This window comes from Lepus europaeus, chromosome 4 (genome assembly GCF_033115175.1).
Source record: "Lepus europaeus isolate LE1 chromosome 4, mLepTim1.pri, whole genome shotgun sequence".
Taxonomy (NCBI): Eukaryota; Metazoa; Chordata; class Mammalia; order Lagomorpha; family Leporidae; genus Lepus; species Lepus europaeus.
In genome coordinates, this window is record NC_084830.1 from 140,815,454 (window position 1) to 140,835,518 (window position 20,065).

The following is a 20,065-nucleotide window of genomic DNA, read 5'->3' on the forward strand; positions in this document are numbered from 1 at the left end:
GACAAAGTACGAAACAAAACGAAAGACCCTTTATCAATATCCTTCATTGGCATAAATGTAGAAATCCTCAACAAACTATTAGCAAATCAAATCTATAAATATATAAAAAGAATTATACATGGCAATCAAGTGGGATTTATTACAGGAATGCAAAGATGGTTTAACATCCAAAAATCAGTTAGTATCACCTGTATCCATAGGCTAAAGAAGAAAAACTGCATCATCATGTATTACTTGATACACTGAGAACATTTAGCAGAATGCAACATCCGTTCTTATGATAAAATACTAGAAATTGGCCGGCACTGTGGCTCACTTGACTAATCCACCGCCTGCGGCACCAGCACCCCAGGTTCTAGTCCCAGTTGGGGTGCCAGATTCTGTCCCAGTTGCTCCTCTTTCAGTCCAGCTCTCTGCTGTGGCCCGGAAAGACAGTGGAGGATGGCCCAAGTGTTTGGGCCCTGCACCCGCATGGGGGACCAGGAGGAAGCTCCTGGCTCCTGGCTTTGGATTGGCGCAGTGCGCCAGCCATAGCGGCCATTTGGGGGGGGTGGTGAATGAATGGAAAGGAAGACCTTTCTCTCTGTCTCTCTCTCTCTCACACTAACTCTGCCCATCAAAAAAAAAAAAAAAAACTAGAAATCAAGAAATATAAACTGTTTTCAACTTGATAAAGAGCATCTACAGGGGCCGGGATCTGTGGCATAGTGGATAAAGCTGCTGCCTACAGTGCTGGCATCCCATATGGACAGTAGTTTGAGACCTGGCTGCTCCACTTCCGATCCAGCTCTTTGCTATTGCCTTGGAAAGCAGTAGAAGATCGCCCAAGTCGTTGGACCCCTGCACCTGCGTGGGAGACCCAGAAGAAGCTCCTGGCTCCTGACTTTGGTTCCGGCCAGCTCCTGCCATTGAGGCCATTTGGGGAGTGAACCAGCAGATGAAAGACTCTCTCTCTGCCTCTTAAATAAATAAATAAATAAATCTTTTAAAAAACATAGAGAGCGTCTACCAAAAAAAGTCTGCACCCAACATCATACTTAATGAGAGACTGGACACTTTCTGCTGAGGTCAAGAACAGGGCAAAGGTTTTCACTCTCATTCTTTGTTCAGCACAGTCCCTGGCCAATGCTGTAAGACAAGAGAAGGAAATTTGAAAAAATACAGATTAGAAAGGAAGAGGTAAAACTATTTGTATTTGCAGATGACATGACTGTCTAAATCTCAAAGAACACCCCCCATCCTAAACCAGCTAGAATTAATAATTGAGTTCAGCAAGGTCAGAGTATACAAAGACAACACAAATTTATTGTGTTCTCATATACTAGAAATTAATAATGTGGGAATTATGGTTAAAAACATACTGGGGTGGGTAGTTAATATGCTGTTTAGGATGCCTGCATCTCATTTTGGAGTGTTGGTCCAAATCCTGGCTCTGCTTTCAATTCAGCTTCCTGCAAATTGGCACCCTGGGGGCATCAGAGGTTGGCTCAAGTACTTGAGTCCCTGCCACGCAGGAGAGAGACTGAGTTCTGGGCAACTCATTTTGGCTTGGCCCAGCCCTGGCGTTTTGGGACATTTGGGTAGTAAACTAGCAGATGGAAAAATCTCTATCTACCTCTATTCCTTTCAAATAAGGTGAAAATATTTTTAAAACTCACCAGTACCATTTATAATTGCTTCCTTAAAAATGAAATATTTAGGAATAAATCCAAGAAGACATGTATAGGATCTCTATGCTGACAATTAAAAAAGTTGATGAAAGACAATGATGAGATTGAATCAAAGATTTAAATCAGTGAAAATACACACTGTGTCAATGTATTGAAAGATTCAGTATAGTAAAAGTGTCAGTTCTCCCCCAGTTGATCTAGGTATCATGTAATTCTTGTCAAATTCTAGCCAGACTTTTTATAGACATAGACAAGCTTATTCTAAAGTTTACATAGAAAGATGAAGGAACTAGACTAACTAAAACAATTTTGTAAAAGAATCATAAAGTAGAATTACTCTACTGGATTTTAAGACTTACTCTGTAGCTGCAGTAATCAACAAAATGTGTTGGAGGGAGAGAAACATAGATAATGAATGGAACATTGCAACAGAATAAAAAATCCAGAAGTAGGCCCATACCTATACACTGACTGATTTTTGACAGAGGTGCATAAAGGAGTTCAACAGAAAACAGGGATTTCAACAAATAGTAGATATGCATAAGCAAAAATATGACCCATGACCTAAACTTGCCACCTTCTTAAAAAATAAAAATTCAGGGGCAGATGTTTATGTGGAGGTTAAACCATCACTTTGGATGTCCGCGTCCAGTACCAGAATACCTGAGGTTGAGTCCTGGCTCTGCTTGTGGGTCTAGCTTCCTGGGAGGCAGCAGCTGATGGCTCACATACTTGGATCCCTGTCAACCACATGGGAGATCACAATTGAGTTCCAGTAGGGCTTGCACTGTGGCATAGTAAGGCTAAGGGTCTGCCTGTGATGCTGGCATCCCTTATGGGTGCTGGTTCTTGTCCCAGGTGCTCCTCTTTCAATCCAGCTCTCTGCTTATGACCTGGGAAAACAGTAGACATGGCCCAAGTGCTTAGGGCCCTACACCCATGTGGAAGACCTGGAAGAAGCTCCTGGCTCCTGATTTTGAACCAGCCAAGTTCCTGCAATTGTGGCCATTTGGGGAGTGAACCAGCAGATGGAAGACCTTTCTCTCTATTTCTTCCCCTCTCTGTTTATAAGTCTATCTCTCAAATAAATAAAAATCTTTTTTTAAAAAAATTGCATTCTGGGCTCCTGGCTTTGGCTTGGCCCAGCCCTGGCTATTGCAGTTCATTTAGGGGAATGAACGAGCAGGTGGGTTATATTTGTACCTGTGTTTGTCTCTGTCTCTTTGTGTGTGTCTGTGTACCTTCATCTCTTTTATATAAATAAACAGATAAGATTTTTTAAAAATCATTTTGAAACCATAGCTCTAGGCGGCGCCATGGCTTAACAGGCTAATCCTCTGCCTTGTGGCGCCGGCACCCCGGGTTCTAGTCCCAGTTGGGGCACTGGATTCTATCCCGGTTGCCCCTCTTCCAGGCCAGTTCTCTGCTATGGGCCCGGGAAGGCAGTGGAGGATGGCCCAAGTCCTTGGGCCCTGCACCCGCATGGGAGACCAGGAGAAGCACCTGGCTCCTGGCTTCGGATCAGCGAGATATGCCGGCTGCAGCGGCCATTGGAGGGTGAACCAACGGCAAAAAGGAAGACCTTTCTCTCTGTCTCTCTCTCTCTCACTATCCACTCTGTCTGTCAAAAAATAAAGAAAAAAGAAAAAAGAAAAAAAAAGAAAAGAACCATAGCTCTAAATGTAAAATGAAACATGAAAAACTTATAAAAAGCTTTTAGAACTAAATGTAGGAGAAAATCTTTGGAAACTAGGACCACCCATGTTTGAGATCTGGATAGGTGTGCAAACTAAAGCTATGGAAGGTAGTCTTAATAATCTATGGAAGTTATGATTGTTCCATGATCTTTAACAGTTTTTATTGAACAAGTAAAAAACTACATTTTTGCTTAAAATTGTGTATAGATATGGAAAGATAGCAATGCTAATTTATTTAGTAGTCTAATTTTAAAAGTTAGGCACGTTGAGAAAATTTTGTATTTCTTTATGAAAAACTTATCAAAGAATAGTTTGAACAGTGCTTAGTTTCTCATTGTATGACTTATGATATGAATTAAGCATCTCTTCTATTCCTTGACAGTTATACTCCTTTAAAAATGTGGGTCAACCTCTAATCTTTTATCCTTTGCACTTTTAATGTTGTCAAATTTCTTTTTTTAATTTTTTAAATATTTATTTATTATTTGAAAGGCAAAGTGACAGAGATCTTCTGTTCACTCTCCAAATGACTGCAACAGCTCCAGGCCTGGGCCAGGCCAAACCAGAACCCAGGTATATGAGTGGCAGGTTCCCAAGTACTTGGGCTGTCTTCTGTTCCCTTTCTAGGCACACCTTCCCTTTCTAGACTCACTAGCAGGGAGCTGGATCAGAAATGGAACAGTGGATAACAGCTATCTCTCTGTATTTGTCTCTCTCTTTTTTCTTTTAAAAGAACAGATTTATTTATTTTAAAGACAGAGTTAAAGCGAGAAACAGAGAAGAGAGGTCCTCCATCTGCTGATTTACTCCTCAGATGGCCACGATGGAGCTGAGATGATCTGGAGCCAGGAGCTTTTTCCAGGTCTCTCATGCAGGTACAAGGGCCCAAGGACTTGGGCTACCCTTCCCTGCTTTCCTAGGTGCATCAGCAGGGAGCTGGATCATAAGTGGAGCAGCTGGGACTTGAACCAGCACCCATATGGGATGCCAGCACAGCAGGCCAGGACTTTAACCCACTGCACCACAGTGCCAGCCCCTCTACTTTTTTTTTTTTTAACTTTTATTTAATGAATATAAATTTCCAGTGTACAGCTTATGGATTACAATGGCTTCCCCCTCCCATAACTTCCCTCCCACCCGCAACCCTCCCCTCTCCCACTCCCTCTCCCCTTCCATTTGCATCAAGATTCATTTTCAATTCTCTTTATATACAGAAGATCAATTTAGTATAAAGATTTCAACAGTTGGCACCCACATAGAAACACAAAGTGAAACATACTGTTTGAGTACTAGTTATAGCATTAAATCACAATGTACAGCACATTAAGGACAGAGATCCCATATGAGGAGCAAGTGGACAGTGGCTCCTGTTGTTGACCCAACAAATTGACACTCTAGTTTATGGTGCCAGTAACCACCCTAGGCTGTCGTCATGAGTTGCCAAGGCTATGGAAGTCTTCCAAGTTTGCCGACTCTGATCATATTTAGACAAGGTCATAAAAGACAGAGTGAGGATAGTAACCAATGATCCTAAGAGTGGCATTTACCAGGTTTGAACAATTATACAGCATTAAGTGGGGAAGAGGACCATCAGTACATGCAGGTTGGGAGTAGAGCCATTGGTGGTAGAGTAGAGGTTATGATTACAAAGGAATGAGGCCCAAGTGCACTAGACAGGGCCTAGAACAAAGGACAGAGTCATTATTAGAGGAGCTAAGAAAGGTGCTGTCTAAGCTACAAGTAATTTTTCTGATTGAGAGGCAAATAGAACCTGACAGAAGGGGCTTGATAATAATCTGGTGGGCTTTAGGCCTTGTGAGTTAAGAGGCCCAGGCCTATCTATCTCTTCACATGGGGTATATCCTAAGGGAGGTGTGAACCTCCTAGGGGAAGGCACTCTGTTGACTTTCATTATTTGGCTGGCCTGGGAGGAGAGCTGGCCAGATAAAGGCAGGGGGCATCTCTAACAAGAAATTTACAGTTCTGCCTGCAATGTTGCTGACCCTACTTGACCATACCCTCAGCTGCAGTGGTCACTTTGGAAGTTGGGCTGAGTGAAGGGCTTTTCAGCTTAGAGCCAATAAGATCTGTGGCTCTGACCTGGGCATCCTTCGACTCCAGGGCAGGTCCATTTCCAGTGATCCAACTTTTGGCAGAGCTGCCAGGGCTCTTCACAAGCTGACTTCTGCTGAAGCCCAGGCTTACCATATTGAAAGCCAGTGCAGTGGACTGGCCTGTTGGGTCTCTTTGAGGCAGATCACTGTACAGATCAGCCATTAATAGGCCTGCCACCCATTGCTTCTGATGCCGAGCTTTCTTTTCCTCCTGGTTTGTGTTAAAGCAGACCAGAGGCTGCAAGTCAAGGGAGTGCCCGTGTCCCATCTCTAATCTTCGGTGGCCTGAACTACAAGTCTATAGTCACAGGCATGTTCTGTAGTAGTTTTTCTAAGGTAGACAATGCCCCTCTACTTTTCAAATAAATAATTTTTAAGAAACAACTTAGAAAAGAAATTCAACAATAAGGACCAATTCAACAATAAGGACCAACAGTCTATTTAGAAAAAATGTTCACAGTAGACTGGCCGCAAATGGTTGAGTTAGAAATGTGCCAGGGGATTCCAACACAATCCCATCAAGATGGCATGTACCAATGCCATCGCACTAGTCCAAGTGATAAATTTCAGCTCACAATTGATAGCTCTGATAGGTCTAAGAGTCAAAGAGATCACACAAACAAGACAAGTATCTGCTAATACTAACTGATAGAATCAAAAAGGGAGAGAAAGATCCAACATGGGAAGTGGGATACACTGCAGACTCATAGAATGGCAGATGTCCTAAACAACACTCTGGCCTCAGAATCAGCCCTCAAGGCATTCGGATCTGGCGGAAGAGCCCATGAGAGTATAGCAGGTATGGAAAGCCAAGATATCATGGAAAAAAAAAAAAAAGACCTAAATGAATGATCTCTGTGAGTGAGATCCCAGTGGAAAGAACGGGGCCATCAAAGAAGGAGGTACCCTTCTCCGAAGGGAGGAGAGAACTTCCACTTTGACTATGACCCTATCGGAATAAGATCAAAGTCAGCGAACTCTAAAGGCTTCCATAGCCCTGGCAACTCATGACTAGAGCCTAGGGAGATTACTGACGCCATGAACAGGAGTGTCAAATTGTTAAATCAGCAACAGGAGTCACTGTGTACTTACACCCCATGTGGAATCTGTCCCTAATGTGTCGTCTAAAGCGAAGTGATGCTACAACTAGTACTGAAACAGTATTTTTATACTTTGCGTTTCTGTGTGGGCACAAACTGATGAGGTCTTTACTAATTATATACTGAAGTGATCTTCTGTATATAAAGAGAATTGGAAATGAAAAAAAAAAAAAACAACCTGGTGTTAAAATGGAAATGGCATAGAAAATTAATTAATTTGAAAAAAAATTATGTAGGTTGTCTGTCTTTAATGTGCTGTACATTGCTATTTAATGCTATAATTAGTAATCCAATGGTAGTTTTTTCACTTTATGTTTCTATATGGGCAAAATGTTGAAATCTTTACCTAATATATACTAAACTGATCTTCTGTATACAAAGAGAATTGAAAATGAATCTTTACATGAATGGAAGGGGAAAGGGAGCGGGAAAAGGGAGGGTTGCGGGCGGGAGGGAAGTTATGGGAGGGGGGAAGCCATTGTAACCCATAAGCTGTACTTTGGAAATTTATATTCATTAAATAAAAGTTTAATAAAAAAAAATACCCCAAAAAAAAATAAAGAAAAAATGTTCACAGTTTACCTAGGAGGATAAAGGATAATGAATAAACATATGAAAAGATGGTTTGTATCATTAACCATTATAAAATGCTAATGCTATCCAGTGATATGTCACTCCATATCTGTATGAATGCCTGAAATTTAAACATGTTGATAATAATAAATACAAGTGAGGAAATAGAGAAAACTGATCTTTCATACATTGGTGATGGGAGTGTCAAAGGTACAGTTACTCTGGAAAACATTTTGGCAGTATCTTATGAAATAAAACATAAACTTAACATTTAATCCAACCATTGTACTCTTGGGCATACCCCAGGGAAATAAGAGCTTATGCTTAAATAAAAACTTGTGTGCAAATGTTCATAACAGTTTTAGTCACCATATCTAAAAAACAGAAACAACTCAGATGTTCTTCAACCTGTCAGTGGTTAAACAAAGCATATTATGTATATGTATCATGGAATACTACTTTGTCAGAAAAAGAGATTAACTATTGATGGGTATGATAACATGATTGTTCTGGTGATTACCCATGTATATATTTTGGATAAAATTTTATACATGCATATATGCAGATAAGTACACATAAAAGGTGGTGAAATCAGAACAAAACCTACAGTCAGTTACCGGTATTGTACCTATGTCCTTTTCTTGGTTTTGCTTTTATATTTTCATTATTTAAGATGTTGCTATTGGAGGAAGCCAGATGAAGAGTGTATTATAAACTTTGTACTATTTTTATAATTTCCAATGAACATATGATTATTTCCAAATAAAAAAATTTTTAAAGGTCTTCTTGAGGGGCAGGCACACATCATCTTGTGAGGCAGAGGTCACTCTTTTCTTCTGTGCCCACTTGCCTGTCATCCATAGCTCTATAAAGGATTCAGCTCTTGCATACCTCCTTGCCTAGCTTTGGCAGCCATCGTGAGTCCTTTAGTTGGGTGCCAGGTAGAGGAGTTCCCATTGTTCAAGCCAAGAGAATCAGGATGCAGCACCCTGTGGACATGATTGCTCTGCTAGGTGATTGGACTTTTCAAAGAGGCTGATTGGTTTCTGTAGTCAGTGTTTCTATGGAGTGCTTGTAACTGGGGAGAGAAACCCATAGGTATTAGATGAGCAATTGGGAGCTGACAGCTGCTCATCATCCTGCTTTTTATAAATGTTCTTGCTTTTTAATTTTTCTTGGAAGACAGATACATCAACCACAGTGACCTTCAGACTCTTTCCATAAGTGCTGTCCACTAAAATTGGGACAAAAACAATTAGTCTTATTCTCTTCCAATATAACTTCATTTTAAAAAATCTTTATATGTGTGTGGGGTGGGGAGAGATTGAGAGAAAATTTTTCAAGATTTCAGTATAGTACATACAGTAATTTAGCCATTTCAAACAGTTGAACAAATTGTACACCTGTGGTTAGATTGACAGTAATGACAGTGATTTAATTTGCATCAGCAAATTGTTCCTGTTCTGACAGCTCCTACCCACAGTTTCTGATATCTGGGTTTCCCTAAAATGTTGCTAAGATGGGCGGGGCAAAGCCAAGATAGTCTATGGTTGCAGAAGATAGAGAACTGGGGTGTGGATTATTTTACCTTTGAGCTTTGCCATCACATATGTAGTTAGGGGTTGAAGGTGAGCCTGATCCATAAGACTTTCATTCTTCTTAAATGTTTGAAGTTGGACTTGAATAAGTGAACCTTGAAAAATCTTGTGATTTTGGAGCAGAGGCCTGCATGGTAAACTCTGAGAGCTCCATTCTCCAGACTTAGAAGACTTAGAAAATACCAGGATTTTTAATAGTGGAGATAGAGGAGAAGGTTGTGAGTCTGGGAGCAGCAGTTCTCTGAGGATGGGCACCTGCGGTGGACTAGGCCATCTTGGGCATGGGTTTCTCCAGCTGAGTGGATCAATCCTCTCTTTGCTACTTTCCTCAGGCAAGGCAGGCCGAAGTAAAGAGGCTCTTCCGCCCCATTGAGGAGCTGAAGAAGGAGTTTGATGAGCTGAATGTTGTCATTGAGACTGACATGCAGATCATGGTACGACTGATCAACAAGTTCAATAGTTCGAACTCCAGCCTGGAAGAGAAGATTGCTGCACTCTTTGATCTCGAATATTATGTCCATCAGGTACTGTATTTCGTTGTTCTTAAGTTTGACTTTTAACAGCTCCAGAAATCCCCCTGCCCCAAGTCCTAAGAAAATATCAGCATCATTGACCTCTCTTCCAGGGTATAGAATATTTTTTTAAGATTTTTACTTATTTATCTGAGAGGCAGTTACAGACATTGAGAGGGAGAGACAGAGAGAAAGGTCTTCTATCCGCTGGTTCATTCCCCAAATGGCCACAACAGCTGGAGGTAGGCCAATGTGAAGCAGGAGCCAGGAACTTCTTCCACATCTCCCATGTGGGTGCAGGGGCCCAAATAATTGGGCCATCTTCCACTGCTTTCCCAGGCCATAGCAGAGAGCTGGATCGGAAAAGGAACAGCCTGGACTCGGACTGATGCCCATATAGGATACCGGTATGCAGGTAGAGGCTTTAGCCCACAAAGTAAACACTAACTTTTAAGTCCTTTAGAACAAGTTTGTCAGTCTCTGGATTAGAACATTCTAGGCTGAGTAAACAACATGTGCAGAGAAGAGCTTGCTGAAGTTGAGAGCCTGGAAAAAATTGGAGTACCTGAGGCACAATAGGTGGGGGAGGAATATGTCATAGATAGAGTGGGAAGTTGGGGAGTCAGAGGTGAGCTTGGGAATATTACGGTCTGTGTGATTTTAGCCTTGATCCTGAGAACCACTGAAGAGTCTGATGCAGGGAGATAATTGATTAGGTAGTTACAGATAATATTTATTGAGCATTATTATGTACCAGGCATTGTTCCAAATGCTTAGTACTGATTAATTGACTTCCGTAGCTACCATGAGTAGCCACCAATATTACTCCCATTTTTATTTTTTAAAGACATTTATTTATTTGAAAGGCAGAGCAACAGGGAGAGATCTTCTATCTGCTAGTTCACTTCCCAAATGGCCACAATATCTAGGTCTGGACCAGGCTGAAGCCAGGAGCCAGGATCTCATTTTGAGTCTCCCACATGTGTGACACGTCCCCAAGTACTTGGGCCATCAGTTGCCTCTTTCTTAGACACATTAGCAGGAAGATGGCTCAGAAGCAGAGCAGCAGGGACTCCAAGTGCTCTGATATGGGATGTTGGCTTTGCAAGCAGCAGCTTAACTTGCTGTGCACAATGCAGACTCCTAATTTTTTTTTCTATTTATTTTGTTTGTTTTTTTGAAAGAAATGAATGGCAGAGAGAGAGAGAGAGAGAGAGAGATAGAGAGAAGGAGATGGAAAGAGAGAGAGATGTAATGTTTCATCCACTGTTCACTTTCCTAACTCCTGCAATAGTCAGGGCTGGGGCCAGACTGAAACCATGAACTCCGTCTCGGTCTCCCACGTAAGTGGCAGAGACCCAAGTTCTTGGGCCATAATTCACTGCCTTCCCAAGCATTTTTATCAGGAAGCTGGATTTGCAGTGGATTTGCTGGGAGTTGAACCAGCACTCTGATACAGCATGCAGATATCCTGAAACAGTTTAACCTGCTGTGCCACAACACTCACCCCACATTCCATTTTCCAGAACTGACTTTTTATTTATTTGAAATGTTGAGAGAGACATAGACACAGAGACAGAAATTTTCTATTTGTAGGTTTACTTCCTAAAGGCCCACAGCAGCAGGAGCTGGACCAGGCTGCAGCCAGGAACTCAGTCCAGGCCTCCCATATATGGCGGAGACCCAACTGCTACCTCCCAGGTGCCCATTAATAGGAAACTGGAATTGGGAGCAGAGCCAGGATTTGAACTCTGACATTCCAATGTGGGATGTAAGCATTCCAGGTGGTACCTTAACCTCTATGCCAAACTCCCATCCATAATCTCATTTTTTAACTGAAGCAAATGAGGCACAGTTTGTATGATTATGTGATTGTTCAAGATCACTCAGCTAGTGAGTTGCAGAGCTGGGATCTACAGCAGTATGTGACCTAACACCCTTTGTGACCTTAAACTCTGCTCTTAAGCTTTTGACCACTCTGCTTTTCACAGGAAACTGATATCTTTTAAATGAAGCTCAAAAGTGAGTAGGTGAAGCAAAGGAAAAAGAAGTCTAAAGAAGCCATTTACTTATTCCATAAATAAATTTATCCAGTACCCTAGCAGGCACTGTTTCTGGACATTGGAGGTTTATCGATGAATAAAATTGGAGCTTACCTTCTAGTTTAGGGAGATAGACAAACACAACAAATAAATTATAAATAGAATACTTGAAGGTGATAAATCTTATGGACAAAAAAAAGTGGAGCAGGTTGGGGATGAACAGTGTTGAGAAAGGTGTCTCAAGTTGGAGGAATGGCGGGTACAGGTGCCATGAGGTGGAAGCATGGCTGGCATGCTTGAGGAACCCCAAGGAGGCCAGTGTAGCTGCAGCAGAGAAGGGGAAAGAGAAGTAGCAGCTCAGAGAGAGATAAGGGGAAGAGGAGGATGGCACGCTGTGGAGACCATGGAAGAGAAAAAAACTGGATATTTGTGGACATTGTTGAACAGAAGAATGCTACAATCTGTCTTTCTTTTAAAAGGATCCCGCCAAGGGCCACAGTTGCGGCATAGTAGAGTAAACCACTGCCATCATTGCATATGAGCATGGGTTCAAGTTCTGGCTGCTCAGCTTCTGATCCAGCTCCCTGTTCATGCTCTTGGAAAAGCAGTGGAAGATGGCCTGAGAAATTGGGGCTCTGCCATCCACATGGGAAACTTGGGTGGAGTACCAGGCTCCTGGCTTTGGCCTGGTCCTGCACTAGTCATTGTGGCCATTTGGGGAGTGAACAAACAGATGAAAGATCTCTGTCTCTCCTTCTATGTCTGTAATTCTGCCTTTCAAAAACATAAATAAATCTTTATAAATCAATCCATCCATCCCTCGAGCTGCTGTGTTGAGCATTCGCTTGGTGGTATGGAGCCTGGGGGAGAGACAGAGACCAGACTGGGGGCTACTGCCATGATCCAGACCAGGGACAATGGTGGCCCAGGAGGCAATGAAATTATAATCAAAGGCTCGTTTGAGATCCTCATCAAGACACCAATCCTGTTATCCTCTCATGCATGACAGCATCCTGTCCTCTACAAACCAGGCTAACACATTTTTCCTTTCTTTAGGGTTTGCCAGCTTCTCTGGGGAGGGGATGAGTGTGCCCTGTGTCTTCAGGAATTTTGGGGCAGCCTCTTCATCTTCTTTTTTTGCTTATAACTCTTTCTTAAGCCTCCATAATTGTGATCTCTTAGAGAAAAAAAAATGAACCTGCCTTCTCTTTCTCCTTTCTAGTCTTTCTGTCCAGGGTGAAAAACAAAAACTCCAACAGCTTCTCCGCTAGAGATATTTAAAGCATTAAGGATCCCAGGGGTTATTGGCCCACTCAGTCCTGCTCTGACAGTGTTTATTCTTTCTTACCCTAACATTCGCGGGTAGATCTTTGGCTGTCAGCATTCTGTAGGCTCTTGCTTTAGTTGCACATGAAAGGCTGAGATGACTGGAGAGTGTACCACAGCTAGGAAGCACTGGATGTACAGGCAGCTTGGGCTGGCAGTTCCTCAACCATTCCCCCACACACACACACACTCCCTGGTCACCTGGCAGTGTCATCCCTAAGGTGACATCTCATTCTACTTGTGCAGGTCACTGGGTAGGGTAAACTGTTCTTGGACATCACCAGTCTCAGCCTGAGGTCATCCCAGGAACCAGTCCCCTGACTGATGCCAAACTCACTGTGTTGGCAAGAGGGTTGAAATGTTCTGGGTCATTGGCATTTGACTGGAAGTGTAAGGTTCATGATTTAGACTAGTCTGTCAGGCTGGCATGGATGTGTCAAGCTGTGATTTGAAGAAGATGACTCGGCTGCCATTTCCAGCTGTGATGGAGAATTTAGGTGATACAATGCTTAGCTTTGAGGGAGATAAGACTGTCTGGTCTAGAACTTCCTCATTCCATTTCTGTCCCACTCAGTGAATGGAGGTTTGAGGAGCCATGGACTTCAAGGACCCAAACTGGGTTTACCTCAGGATTCCTTGCAGCACATTTGAATTATTAAACAGGACATGTGAAAAGCAAAACCTGGCCTGTGGAAAGCAGTTGGTGGCTTATTTGTAAGGAGCAGCTTCTTTCGGCCCCACCTACCCTATGGCAGTACCTGTGCCTTCCCTCGTGTGACTCCTCTGTTCTTTACTGCCATTTCACCCTTGCCCTGGCCCTGCAGTCTGATGAACCTGTCAGTGCTCTTGTTCTTTCTGGGAGCTGTGGACCTGAGCTGTGGTCCTGCCATCTCCTTTGTCACCCTGAGGAGGGCCCAGCTTTGGGTGCACAGTGGGCAGAATACACCTTTCCTTCCTTACTACCAGTAAAATAAAAACTTAGAAAACATCTTGAAAAGGCTAAAAGAGATATCAGCGTTCATATCACACTGAACCACTGGTGTAGTAGTAGAGCTAAACCGAATTTAAGATGGACAGTTTGTCCGTGACTCAGGACTGTGTTGCTTTTGGGCCAACAGAGTGACAGCTGCTCTATCAGGTTTGTAAGTGTCCTTGTCAGGCATGGAGGGACAGGATTCTAAACCATGATTCAGCATTGGGAGAACCTAGGGAAAGGAGGGACCAAGGATATGGATAAATTCATTTATTTTAAACCTGAGCAGGTGAAGAAGAAAGGTGCTTGTTGTCAGCAAAGCCCCCAACTCTGCATCTCCCTGGTGGGCTAGGCTGTGGCTCAGTAGTCACTCCTCTTCATTGAGGTCAGATTAGGGTTGAAAAATCCTAGCCTTGCCCTGGAGCCATGAGACAGAGCAGGCTTCATGCTTACTTCATGACCTGGATTGGCCGTTTTCCTAGGTCTGTAGTACCAGGGACCAATCCATTTTGTTGGCACAGATATGCCAGATTGCCTTTTAAAAATTCACACTGCAGTTTTATCCCAGGAACACTTTTTTTCCTGATCAAATTCATATTCATCAGTTCAGTGATTATTTATTGAGCACCTCACTATAAGCATAGCAATGTTCTAATCATTGGATTTACAACAGTGGATGGATAGACAAAAACCCCTGTTCTTATAGACATCCCATCAAAATATGTAACAATGTCTTTCCAAGTGATGGAAAATAATAAGCCAGGTTTGCCCAAAATCATTGGTGGACTCAGATCAGTATCTGATCTTACCCTCCATTTCTGTCAAAGCCCTCTTCAATTTGGGAGGCAGAAGTGGGAAATGGCTCTGTAGAATCTGGAGAAGAGTGGGTAGCAGTCATATTGCTTTTGGGGTCTACCTTCCTGAGTTTTCCTAATGAATTTTTAGAGTGGGATTAGCATGTGGATGAGAGGCATCCTTTGTAGCAACAAAAACACTTTCAAGGGAGACTGTAGCTATTATATGAAAAAGACAGGATCCAGTGCCCTTCTGAGGAAGTTGAGTCTTCTTATTCTAGGATACTAATGAAGCCTGGGGAATGAGATCCTCAATAGAATGAGAGGGAGAGAGGGAGGGGGAAGAGATAGGACTCTAGGATTTGGAGCTGAAATAATAGCTTAAACAAATGCTGTCTATTATAATTTTATGTGATAGAAATGTCTGCACTGAGAGTGATTTTTGTACAGGTTTGATCATGAATGTCTTCAGATTCAATCAACCTTAGATGGAAAAGAAGGGTTCTAATGTCATTCCTCTCCTAGCACTCTTAGAGCACTCTCCGCTGTACCCCACCTCCTCTATCCATAGGACTTTTTTTATAGTTTCCGGCTTCTAGTTAAAAATCAGCCTTTAGGGCCGGTGCTGTGGTGCAGTGGTGCAGTAGGTTAATCCTCTGCCTGCGGTGCCGGCATCCCACATGGCCGGCCTAGTCCCAGCTGCTCCTCTTCCAATCCAGCTCTCTGCTATGGCCTGGGAAAGCAGTAGAAGATGGCCCTTGGGCCCCTGCACTCATGTGGGAGACCGGAGGAAGCTCCTGGCTCCTGGCTTCGGATCGGCACAGCTCTGGCCCTTGCAGCCATTTGGGGAGTGAACTAGCGGACAGAAGACCTTTCTCTCTGTCTCTCCTTCTCACTGTCTGTAACTCTAACTTTCAAATAAATAAATAAGATCTTTTAAAAATAAATAAATAAAAAATAAAAATCAGCCTTAATTTTTTTTAATGTTTGCTGATTTCACTGCCACCATTGGGGTTGGACATCAACAGGAAACGTGGCACCATTTAGTGGTGCTGATGACACCAGATTCTTTGTGTTAACAGCTTGTACATTAGGAATAAGCTTTGTGACTCATTACCATATTAGAATTTTCCAGGACATGTTTGGCATAAGCAATAGCTAGGTGCCATTTCCGCTGATTCCCATGTAGGTGCTGATAAGTCATTTTAGATGAATTAGGAGTTTTCAAATTTAAATCTGTTTAAAAATTTGATTTGTTTTTACATATCCTTTTCTAGTTATTCAGAAAAGCCACTCTTGCTTTGTAGTTGACTTTTTATTTTTTTTTTTGGACAGTCACCAAAAGAAAGGGTGTGAGAAGAGATCTCCTTTCCTTGGTGTCTGTACTATACTAAGTGATGCCTTTATTGCAGATGGATAATGCACAGGATCTGCTTTCCTTTGGAGGCCTTCAAGTGGTAATCAATGGATTGAACAGCACAGAGTCCCTGGTGAAGGAATATGCTGCATTTGTTCTGGGGGCTGCCTTTTCCAGGTGAGTACCGAGGCCCGGCGTCCCATTGGCCAGGATAAGGTAGCCTAATAGACTTGGAAGAAGGTTACACTTGAACTTAAGCACAACCCACATTTCAGTGTGATCCCAATGAAAGTGCAGTAAGAATGAGATTCTGCCACTATTCCAAGTGCATATGAATTTTGACCCATGTTGTCTCCATCTATGACTTTGCTGTATTCAAAATGTGCTAGATGGGTTTTTGATGGCTCATTGGAGGGCTGTTACAGTGACAGCATGGTGTGGCGCCAGATCTTTCAGAAGCCAATGGCATGCTCCTAAACGCCATGAAAATGTCAATATTTATGCAGAGAGGAACTTGATGCAAGGTAAGATTATTTCTACACAGAGAGGCCAGTCGCAGGGCTCTAGTCTGATCTCATTATTTACTCTTGTTGTCCTAAGTATTGGTTCTGCATCTCCATAACTACTGCTCTATACATGTGTGTGCATGTGTACACACAAACACACACATACTCACACACATGGACGTTTAATAACACATCTTAGGTCACATTTATCCAAAGCAAATAGACCATACACAGGTAGTAGGGTGGGAGAGGAATGAACTCCAGTAGTTTATCCTTTTGGCATCAAGTGATGAATGAATGATGACCCTGACCAAGGAAGGCCTTTAGTGGGAATGTGTCTTCCCTGCATTGTCTCATACTCTTTGGGTTGGGGGTTCTTTAGAATTTCCGCCAATCTGGCTTGTGTTAGAAAACTGGTTAAGCAGGAGTTGTAGGGAGGTAGTCTCTAGGAAGAGAAGCTACAGAAAGATAGGTGGATACCACATCCATCATACTCATAATAAAAGGTTAAGATGTCTTCATGCTGTATTTGATCTGTTGGAGCTCAATATTTTCACCCATTTTTGGAAATTGCTTCTAGGACCATTTGTGCCAACAAAATAGGAACAAATACTCTGATTCTTGATGCAGAGGCCTGGTTGGTGGCTATTTGGCTGCCTTGCTTAGATGTAGGACTTGTAATATAGCAGGAGAAAGGCTGTTCTCAACACATTTTCTTTTGTAGACTTTCCTTTTCGTGTTACCCATGCTTATCTTTGTTTAATCGGATTCTCTGATGCTTTTTGTAGTAAGTTGAGGAGCAGAGCTGGGAAACCTGGAAGAGTCATTCCATGAGGAAAGACAGGACACTGCAGGCCTCTGTCTCCCTTCTCACCATACTGCCTTGGTCTTCAAGCCCTGTTGTCGTGTGGTTGTGTTACTGAAGATAAGGCCCTGATCTCCACAGCGATGCCATCTCCTTTGGTCTCACCTTCCAGAGCCAGAGGCTCCAAGGAAGCCCAGGGAAATCTCCTGAGCAGCCACTGGAAAAGTGTTGAGTATCATTGTGGTTAGTCACTGTGGCCTCAGCCTGGGGACGTCCAAAGTCTTGTCTTCAAAAGGCTTTAAAGACTAGAGAATTTACCAATCTCACTTTTTCCTTCTTGAGCTAGAAGAGAGCTAAATCAAACATTATTAACCAGTCTGCCCACACAGTTGTTTGAATTATTTCCCATTATTTTCTTTCTACCTTCAGTATGAACACATCCCTTACCATTGCTTCTAGAAATACATTTCTTGAGGGAAACTCTAGTATTTTCATGTCACGTCCCACTTAAGGGAGACTAACTAGTGACGTAAGCATGCATTGGAACTGCCTAGCAGACCATAACTTTTCCAGGGGCTGTGCCAATATGTGGTGTTATTAGGACTTTTCCCTGATTGGATGAGTGTAAGACCACGTCAACATTTATGCAGCATCACTAAAACTTAAATAGAAATAAATATAAAATATCGCAATTTAGTGATTTGGTGGCAATCAGACTGCTGTATTCAAAATGTGCTAGCTGGGTTTTTGATGGCTCATTGGAGGGCTGTTACAGTGACAGCATGGTGTGGCGCCAGATCTTTCAGAAGCCAATGGCATGCTCCTAAACGCCATGAAAATGTCAATATTTATGCAGAGAGGAACTTGATGCAAGGTAAGATTATTTCTACACAGAGAGGCCAGTCGCAGGGCTCTAGTCTGATCTCATTATTTACTCTTGTTGTCCTAAGTATTGGTTCTGCATCTCCATAACTACTGCTCTATACATGTGTGTGCATGTGTACACACAAACACACACATACTCACACACACATAGTGGCTGGATGAGCTTGCTCTTTGTTAAAGGAATTGTGAGCACCCTGAGACCATGGGGTCCCAGGGCTGGGGCTGTTAGCCAGAGGTCATTGCTTCTGATGGCAAGAGTACTGCTTATTCAGTGTAGGTGATTGATTATTTGGGAGGACTGGTCAGGCCCCTCACCTGGAGTTAGAAAATAAAGAATTCAAGTCTGTTTTCCCTACTTCCTGTCTGTGTGCCCATGGACAACTCTTGCAAAGCTCGTCCTTTTCGTTTATTGATAGGGAGCAATGACAGGTGTCTTGTGTGTTTCATAAAGTTGAGTGAGTGTTAAGTACCCTAGTATCCAGTAAGTCTTTGAAGACGGTTACAAGAGCCGCTGTCAGTGATAAGGTGGTGTCTGTATGTATCTTCATCACTCTCACCGTGAAGTGTCCTTTTTACTATGAGTTTTTAGTCTGAGAAAATGCTTGTTTCTTTCCTTTCTACAGCACCAACCTTTACCTTTCTCATTTTCTTTCCTGATAAGGTGGTTATGTTCTGTCACAGATCTCTTGGTAGCAATCTTGATGCTGTGTGAGAGGGATCATTTGCCTGTCTGGGTTAATTGCTCAATAAGGCTCCACACACATTTCTGTGGATGAAGAGAGCTTTTCCCTGATGTTAAACATATAGCAATTATTGCAAGATCAAGAAGAGCAAATTGATATAAATATAACTGACTTGGCCACTGAATGTTACATGTCCTCTGAAATACAGCTTGTTTCTTCTCTTCAACAACAATATATCCTGTATCAAATAACACATATCAGTATTTTATTCACATTTGTGGTTCACACACTCATTTTCTGCTACTCTAGCCCAGGGGTGAGGCAGGGCCAGCTCTGAATATACAGGGATTGGGAGCTAGTGATTTTAGCAGCTCCATCTTTTCATGGTTTATTTTTTTTCTTTAAAAAAAGGAAGTCCTTTTTTTCCTTCTTCAGTTACATTTCTTTGCCTTTCTGTGACCTAATTTCATCTCACGTTGGCACCTGTGAGTGTCTGTCTGCAGTCTGCCCTCCCAGGAATCTCTGCAGTCCCAGACACATCTTTTGTTTCTCTTAAGAGAAGTCTGGAAAAAGCTTTATGAATTTCAGAGACCATGTTTTCTGTAACCTGGTTTTGGTTTTATTTCTCAGCAAACTGGCTGCCTACTTTTGTTTTCCTCTTATCTCCCTGTATGTAGCCTTTTCCTTTTGGCTGCCAGGAGTTAACTATTAAGAAACTAGTGGGCTGGCGCTGCGGCTCACTAGGCTAATCCTCCGCCTGCAGCACAGGCTCCCCGGGTTCTAGTCCCTGTTGCTCCTCTTCCAGTCCAGCTCTCTGCTGTGACCCGGGAGTGCAGTGGAGGATGGCCCAAGTGCTTGGGCCCTGCACCTGCCAGGAAGTACCTGGCTCCTGGCTTCAGATCAGTGCTGCGCTGGCTGTAGCAGCCGTTTGGGGGGTGAACCAATGGAAGAAAGACCTTTCTCTCTGTCTCTCTCTCTCTCACTGTCTAACTCTGCCTGTCCAAAAAAAAAAAAAGAAAGAAAGAAAAATAAAAAGAAACTAGTGGGACTGGCATTGTGCTGTAGCAGGTTAAGCTTCTGCCTGCAATGCCAGCATGCCATGTGGGCGCCAGTTTGAGACTCAGCTGCTCTGCTTCAGATCCAGGTCCCTGCTTTGCCTGGGGAAACAGCAGGGATGGCCCAAGTGCTTGAATCTGCACCCACATGGGACACCTGTAAGAAACTCCTAGCTCCTGGCTTTGGCCTGGCGCAGTCCGAGCCATTGCGGACATTTGGGGAGTGAACCAGCAATAGCGCTCTTGCTCTCTCTCTCTCTCTCTCTCTCTCTCCCCCTCCCCCTTGTCCTCTCCCCCTTTCCCTTTCCCTGCCTCCCTCCCTCTCTTCCCCTCCTCTCTCTCTAACTCTACCTTACAAAAAAAAAAAAAAAAACT

General features: G+C 42.9%; 1 protein-coding gene across 3 annotated transcripts in view; it reads left to right on the forward strand.

Moving 5' to 3' along the window:
• Positions 1–20,065, forward strand: part of SIL1 (SIL1 nucleotide exchange factor) — a 315,627-nt gene that overhangs the window by 232,500 nt on the left and 63,062 nt on the right. For all 3 annotated transcript variants that reach the window (XM_062189064.1, XM_062189062.1, XM_062189065.1), the window contains exons 6-7: positions 9,085–9,276; positions 15,812–15,933. In XM_062189064.1, the coding sequence (XP_062045048.1) occupies positions 9,085–9,276; positions 15,812–15,933 (314 nt within the window). The remainder of the gene's footprint in view (positions 1–9,084; positions 9,277–15,811; positions 15,934–20,065) is intronic.